At 41.6% G+C, this 7,748-nt stretch overlaps 1 protein-coding gene across 3 annotated transcripts; it reads right to left on the reverse strand.

Annotated features, from left to right (window-relative positions):
* Positions 1–1,588: 1,588 nt before the first annotated feature.
* On the reverse strand, positions 1,589–7,748 carry ZNF639 (zinc finger protein 639). Of its 3 annotated transcripts, none has more exons than XM_084291981.1 (6): positions 7,687–7,748; positions 6,980–7,083; positions 6,364–6,431; positions 5,662–5,769; positions 4,739–4,876; positions 1,589–4,445 (listed from the first exon to the last, which is right to left on the reverse strand). In XM_084291981.1, exons 3-6 carry the CDS (start codon positions 6,419–6,421, stop codon positions 3,298–3,300), a joined length of 1,452 nt encoding a protein of 483 aa, XP_084148107.1. In that variant the 5' UTR covers positions 6,422–6,431; positions 6,980–7,083; positions 7,687–7,748; the 3' UTR covers positions 1,589–3,297. The 3 variants fall into 3 exon arrangements, with proteins under 3 accessions (XP_084148107.1, XP_084148105.1, XP_084148106.1); XM_084291979.1 differs by having other exon boundaries at positions 4,733–4,876; XM_084291980.1 differs by lacking the exon at positions 7,687–7,748 and adding an exon at positions 7,235–7,333 and having other exon boundaries at positions 4,733–4,876.

Raw genomic sequence — 7,748 nt, forward strand, 5'->3', positions numbered from 1 at the left:
CCATCTTGGGGCAGGGCGGCGGGGGGCGGCCGGGCGCGAAATGGAGACGGGGCAAATGGGGGTGCGGCCCCGCCGCGCTCCTCGCGGCTGACAGGATTTTTTTTCCCTCCCTTTTTCCCCTCTCCATTTTATTCCATTTCCTTGTATTTCATTTAATTAATTTATTTATTTTTGTGGTCAGAACTCAGGTTTGGCTGCTTGCCCTTGCCAGCCTCAGTTTGGGACTTTTGTACCCAAAAGGTGTCCCGAGTTACAAGCCCCGTCCCCTGCCAAGCACGGCAGGAATCCAAGGCAAAGGAAAGGAGCCCTGACTGCGGGCCCTGCCTTCTGTCAGCACCCTGGTTTAATCACTCAGCCGCCACCTCGAATGACAAACACCAGATCTGTTCCCAAAGGTCCAAGCACTGGAAATGTATACATGTGATACATCCCCATAAGAGAGCACAGGAAAAGAGGAACAGCCACAAACAACAATGAGAATCAGTGACACTTAGTAAGCAGTGCGGAGAATCAGATAATTACTCATCCGTTGTATTTCAGTTCCTGCAATAATTCATGGGAGCGTAGTTTTGAAGTTCCCAGAATCTTCTACGTAAAGAACTTCCCCTGTTCGGTACCAAAAATAGGCCCAGAAGCTGAGATGCTCTTTGTACTATTAAACCAAATGCAGAAACCAAGTAATTACTTCCAAAACCCATGGTGTGACTTTGGATAGCTTTTAGGTAGCTGCCACTCAAGCAGAGGAAGCTTGCAGGTATCTGTATAAAAAACTGATGAATTTGACACACTTATTGAGCATCCCTAAGAAAAGCATATATTGACATATTTCTGATTACTACAGTTAATGTCTCTAATCCAGGACTGAGACTAACTGCTCAAGCCATAAGGTTTAGAGAAGACTTTGGTCTCTGGCAGTGCTCCAGTGCTCCAAGTTCACCCCGATGCACCACGCCTGACCTTCCACCTGCACACTTCAAATGAATAAGCCCAACTTTTCTAATTCACAGCTACCATGTAGTGCCCTCACTAGGATCAACGTGCCTTCCCTAAGTAAAATGAGACCAACTGCCCACATAATTTTCCATCCACTTTCTAATAGATTAAATAAGCAAACCCAATGTTAGTCCCTAATTTGTAAAATCCATGCCAAGTCAAACTTGAATATATTTCCTAACTAGACACTCTGGTGTGCATTTTAGTTAAGAGTTTGGCCTCAAAACATGCTTATGGCATGTTTTAATTCCCATTTTAGAGACCAGAAATCAATACAACGTAAAAATTGACATGAAACTACTGAGGAGTCAAAACACAAGTTTTCTGTCACAGGCTCCATACTTTTACAAAAGAGCCTCTTCATTGAGGAAAATGCAGCTTTCCTGCACAGGTCACTGTGCTGATCTGTGCAAACACACACATTTCTTCATCCTGCTTTTTTTTTTTTTTTAAATGTCTTTCCCCTAGGACTCTTAACAGAAGAACCAGCATTCCCCAGCCCTTTATCCCCGTATGAGCAAAATTAACCTTCCATGTATAATTCTCATTAGTATTTTGTTAACTATATTATTGCTACCATATTAAGCTAGCCATGATGAATGAGCTCAAAATAGGAAATCAGCAATTCTACTACAGACAGTGTCATTCTCTATACAATAAACTAAAACACAGTTAGGATACAGTCAAGTTGTCCTTTTCAACAATGACATGTAAGATTTGGTACTAAATCAGCATTTCAAAATGATGAAAGTGGTCTTGCTCTTACAAAGCAAGAAGTGTCTAGTTTCCAGAATTTCTAGAAATACTTCTCTATAAATCAGGTCTTCCATTAACCGACTATATAGCCAATATTTATAGCTTTAAAAATTCAGTGTGAAAACCCTTGCACACCCAGAAGCTGGTAACACCAAATCTCACCAATCAAGAAATGTTTTATACATTAATTATATCTCTACAAATCTCGCATTAGACAATCTTACATTACAAATTTACAAGCGATACAGAAATGTAAACTTCACCACTATTTTATGGGTTATTTCACTCCGATAACTAGCACAATCTAAATGACCTCACCCTTATCATCTATCCAACTATCAGTCACTCAAAAATACAGCTACGGAATGAAGCTTAAAAATTCACTTATGAAGCCAGTAATGCCTGAACAGCACTATCTAATCAGAACAGCTGTGTTAAATCATTTGAAAGTGATTAAATAAACTTTTATACCATACCAGTGTTTTAAAGCAGTACATAGTTTAAAATTTACAGATTTAGAATAACTTTCATCAAATTACTATTGGTGGAAAGCTAATTTTTAGTCTACAAAATTATAATTATGTAATTATAAACTCATTTATAGAGGCTTTCTCCAAATGAGGTTGGTGACATTTCAGTGAGAACTAGATTATGAAAATCATGCTCTTTAGACATTCTCATCTGGAACATTTCACAAATTCCCTTACAACTGGCTCCTTAGAACATGACCCAGTCTACACACAAGCAATACCTGTCAGGATTGCATAGAATCGGAGTGGCCTGGGTTGAGAAGGACCTTAAAGACCATCTAGTTTCAACCCCCCTACTCTGGGAAGGGTTGCATCAAGAGAAACATGGGAACTGAAGGTAAATAAAGGAGATAGAAATGATGTGGGAGGTCTGTAGTAATGTGTGGATGAAAGCATTGTTGGTTGGTTCCACAGGCAGGAGCTAAAACAGAGCACTGAACGAAGACAAAGCAAATGATGAGATAGGACAGGTACCCCAAGAGAAGAACAGGTCACTTTTAGAAGCTTATCAGGAGAACAGGGTGGTAAATGCAGGCTGACATGTGGAGACTTGCATGCCTGGGAAGTTTTGCAACACACTTATCTTTGGCTGGTTGATGAAGCTTTCTAAACGTGAGCTCAGTGACCTGCTGCTGCAGGGGATAAAATGAGTAGAATGCGCAATTGAGGTCAGAGCGATGTTCAGGCTTGGACCTAGATGTTGGTGCTTTGTCTCTTTTAAAATTCTAAAGAACTGGTCTTGTACATTGAATGTGAGAGTACAGGGTGAGCATCAGAACTGCTATAACATGCAACTACTCCCACTGTCCCTCCCCCCTGAATATGACCCATCACACGTAAATGCGATCATTCCTAACGAAGCTCTAGGTAAGGAAATTCGTTAACACGAAGTTGTTATACATGCTTTGTTGATATAAAAACATTGGAATTGTACAAGTGCTGTTAAAACTGTATTTAATACATTTTAGTGACTGAAAATTAATTTGGGTTCTAACAAACTGATTACAGGGAAAGGTAATCAAGCTGTCTCATGTATCTGAAGATGACTTAGAAGATCCTTCTCATTTCCAAACCTCATTAAGCAATCAGTACATTTATGAGGTAAATCTGCCGAATGCCTGAAATCCAAATGGGTTTTGAGGTCTTCAATCTGTCCTGTTGAATATTCACAGTACTGACACAAATAAATCCCTTCAGATAAATGAGAACTTAAATGCTTGCAATACTCCAACATACCTGAAAAGCCCTTCCCACAGTCATCACAAACATGAGGGAATATTTTGGTGTGTTCAATAGCAACATGCCTGTTGACATTGGTATGCAGCCTGCTCCTAAAGCCACACACTTGGCATACAAAAAAGTTTTTGCATTTGTCAAAACTGATTTTGTTTATGAGACTGTACTGTCCACGCTCCTTGTTGTTGTAGCTGTCGCTTAACTCTATCAGCCGACACGCGTGTTCGTTCACCACGTGGCTGTGCAGATCTTCTGGATCGTTTGTTTCATGCTCACAGAACTGACACAAGTACTGTTCGTCACAGCTGTGCTCCTGGAAGTGCAGGTACAGCTCGCTGCTCGAGGAGAACTGCATATCACACTGCTCACACCAGTAAAGGTGGTCGTTGAAGTGAGTGTCTGCTATGTGCTGACTCAGATTCTCAAAGATCACCGTTTTGTAATCACAGTATTTACAGATGTACGGATCTTCCTCGTGTAGCTTTACATGTTCAATCAGCTGCATTTTGCTGGAGAAACTCTCTTTACAAACTTTACAGACATGAGTATCTGTACAGGTCTTGTGCTTCAGGATCATGTGCTGCTTTAAGTCAGAGAAGTACTTGCTATTAAACTCACAGAGCTCACACTTGTACAGGCCGCTGCTGTTGGCTCTCAGCAAAGGCCATTTCTGTTGAGCTGTGATGTTCAAAGCCTGGTTCTTCTCGAAGATTTTACAGGTTTCAAGAGGGATCTCCTCTAGATCCTCAGCTTCTAGCTTCTCAGGTGACACGGTTTGTGTCTCTATATCGTGAACTTCTACAGCATTAACTTCCGTTGTAGAAATTTCTACAGTTTGAATATCAAGAGGTTTCTCCTCTTCTGTAGGGATGTCACTGAATATGGGTGAATCACATATGTCTTTACACATTCCATTATTAGTAGCTTTATCTAAAAAAACAGATAATACAAGCAGAAGGTTAAAAACAAATACAGCAAACCGCATGGGTCCGTATTTAACTTTTCAGTTAGCTGTAATAGCTAATACATACAAAAAGTAGTTATTGTTCCCCAGCCACTAGGACTACATTTTAAAGTTTTAATTAACTCATAAATAACGTAAACTACAAATTTTTCATCTCTTACATCAAACCAAAAAAGGAAAATACCAGCTATATTAAAAGCCAACATCCACGCTCTCCAGCTTCCCAGCATCTCAGTTGCAAATACGCATTTACCTTTACCTTTATCCTTCTTTTTAGGTTCTGAATAGTGCAACCCCACAACGTTTGAATGTGACCCACTCCAGTGAGAAGTGCCAGCATGCACTGGACTCCCATCATCATCTGTGTCTATACTCTGCACGGGACTGTGGTATCTACCTGCAAAGACAAAAGATTTTCTTGTCATTATTCATCCTTTCCAGCATCACCCTGACTCCCTTGATTTAATCTAGATGTTACTTACTACTTACTTATTCTAGTTATATAAATTTATCTTTACATACCACTTACATTGTACCCTACACTGTAAAAAGTTAAACACTGCAGAAATTATTTCCATAAATACAAAAGCCAACACAATAATTCAAAAGGTGGCAACTCTGTCTTTACAATTTCAGAAAAAAAGTCTTGTGATTACACTGGAAAAAGAATTCTTAAATGAAAGTTTACATACGAAAGATGCATCTTTTTAATATCCTTAAGTATTTCTGGTCATCATATTTTAAGGTATATACTTTGAGAGACTTCTGGATACTTGTTGGACAATTTATTAGCGTGTTAAACTCTACATCAATTAGTGGATGCTGTATTAAAAAGTCATTTTCCTGAAGTACAGGTTACTATTGCTAGTATGTTTCCTCTCAACTCATAGATTATCTACATTGGATTTACGTCACCTGGCCAATGGATATTTAGATAAAGTTTAAATTTCATTCTAAATGCTTTAAAATTGACGTATCTTTTTGTTGTTGTCGTCACTTTTTACTTTGAAAATTATATTTGAATTATGAGTAAACAACCTTCCACTAGTCTTAGGCGTACCAGATGAGAATGATGCGCAAAAGTCTGCCACTACATATTTTGTATTCTACTTACTTCTATGAATAGGAGTATAATACACTTAGTTAAAGATAATAGAACAAGATCTCAAAGTGCCCTCTTACCTCTGTTTTCAGAATATTTTATGTCTGGTTGTTTCATAGAACAGACACTATAGCAGTGGTCAGAAAGAATTCCACTATTATCTATGTATTTGGTAGCACCTGAAGAATCTAGATTAAAAATAAAAATAAAAATTAGTATTTACACTAACAAATGGATGTAGCTACATATGGATTTAACATTCACCAGAGTTTTTCTCACTGGCCACGTTATTACTTCTCACATTGTGAGGATTCTGTGCCTGTCTGATAACATCACTGTTCTGATTTGCAGATTTCAGCTGCTGTCCTGATGTTCAGAGCATCAGACGCAGTTGTTATCAATCTCTGCTTCCACTGAAGATAGCGACGAGAGCACAGTTAATTCAGTGCTGAGAACGTATGGACACCCCCAATCCAACTTTCATGAAATTTCTCCCCTTGTGTGTTAGTAAAATCTTCCCTTTATGGTTTGTGCGAGCTTTCCAATGTGCACGGAGTACAGAACAAAACGGGTCAGATGCATTGACCAAAAGTGGCTTGACAATGGAGCATGCAGAGAGGTTACTCTATACATTCAGAACAAGGCTCCTTATCCTACCCTTTTACTGATTTTACTGAAAGTTACTGATTTTCCTGATATAAGTACCCTTTTCATAATAAAGTGATTACCTGAAGCAAATTAAACTAATTGAAGTGTGTACATAACTCAAGCTCTAGACTGACCTGAATATCGAGAAGGGTGTAGAGTCTTCCGTTTTCTCTTTTTAGGATGTTCGTTCATTTTGAATGGTCTAAAATAACCATAAAGTGAAAAGGTTTAAGAATTAGCCTGACTTGCTTTTATCTAGTTCTTAACTTTCACAAGTGTATGAAATAACACAAACATTTTGAAAACCCAAACACCACACTCAAGATTGCTTTTCATAGAATCCTAGAACGGCTTGGGTTGGCAGGAACCTTAAAGCCCATCTAGCCCCAACCCCCCTGCCATGGGCAGGGACACCTCCCACCAGATCAGGTTGCCCAGAGCCTTGTTCAACCTGGTCCTGAACACCTCCAGGGATGGAGCATCCACAGTTTCTCTTGGCAACCTTTTCTACCCCCTTGCCCCATCCAGCACCTTCTGTTATAGTTAAGAACACAACAAATGCACATGCATAATGGAGTCTAGGTTCATATTCCTGGTTTGGAACAAAATAATGAGGCTTACTATAAAGACACAGGTCAAGACTCCAGTCACTCAAGTACTCATTAGAAGCAGTTCTGCATTCTGTGGCCTTTTGTCAGACATGGGATATTTTGAGGCACGTTGGAAACATTAACAGAAATGTCATCTTACCCCAAATCCTAGACTCCTCAGTATCAGCAAGGAGAGCAGCTAGGAAGGTGATGGCTGCACAGCTCCCACGTGTAGTGAACGCATCAGGACATGAAAATTTCCATCTGTGGAGTGACAGAATTTAAAACGGTTTAAACCAAAAATAAGAAGTCACATCAGGATCAAACACAGAAGCATTACTAACCGCGAAGCTATTGAAATAGAGGCGCGGAAACAACATACAAAGTTTATATTGAAATTAGCGTCAAAATGCACGAGGTGCATGCTGTTTGCCCTCCTTTTGTGCCAGGTTAGCTGACTTCGGCTGCACTTGGCAGCTGCTGGGGACAGGAGAAGAAATGGAGGTGGCAGCAGAGCACCGCGGCGGTTCGCTGCCAAGCAGCCCCCAGCGCATCGGCACCGTCCCGGTGAGCCCGGCCTGAACCGGCCCTTCCCCAGCAGCACCCAGGGCCCCCCCCGGGTTTTTTTTTTTTTTTTTTTTAATCCCGGCGGCTCCGCCCGGTACCGGGGACGGGGGCACGGCCACGGGCTCGGGCTTCAAATGGCGCCGGGGCAGCGCTAAGATGGGGGCGGGCGGGCGGCGAGCGGGCGCCGCGCCCGGCGGGGCCAACGGCGGGCAGGAGGGAGGGAAGGAGGGAGCCACCCCGCTCCCCGGGCGATGCCGGCGGCCGCTCCCCGCCCGTGCAGCCGCCGCCTCCGGGACTCACCTCCCGCTCGGCTCCGCTCCCCGCGCCCAGCCCCGGCCGCTGCTGCCAACCCCGGACGCGGC

The sequence above is a fragment of the Netta rufina genome, assembly GCF_964035555.1.
Source record: "Netta rufina genome assembly, chromosome: 9".
NCBI lineage: Eukaryota > Metazoa > Chordata > Aves > Anseriformes > Anatidae > Netta > Netta rufina.

Bases quoted from the DNA above. Each gene is read 5' to 3' on its own strand.
- ZNF639 (XM_084291979.1), bottom strand. From the start codon at position 6,421: ATGAACGAACATCCTAAAAAGAGAAAACGGAAGACTCTACACCCTTCT. The intron at 5,770-6,363 runs GTCAGTCTAGAG...TTTTTAATCTAG, and splicing joins ACACCCTTCTCGATATTCAG to ATTCTTCAGGTGCTACCAAA. The intron at 4,877-5,661 runs GTAAGAGGGCAC...TTGTCTTTGCAG, and splicing joins AAAATATTCTGAAAACAGAG to GTAGATACCACAGTCCCGTG.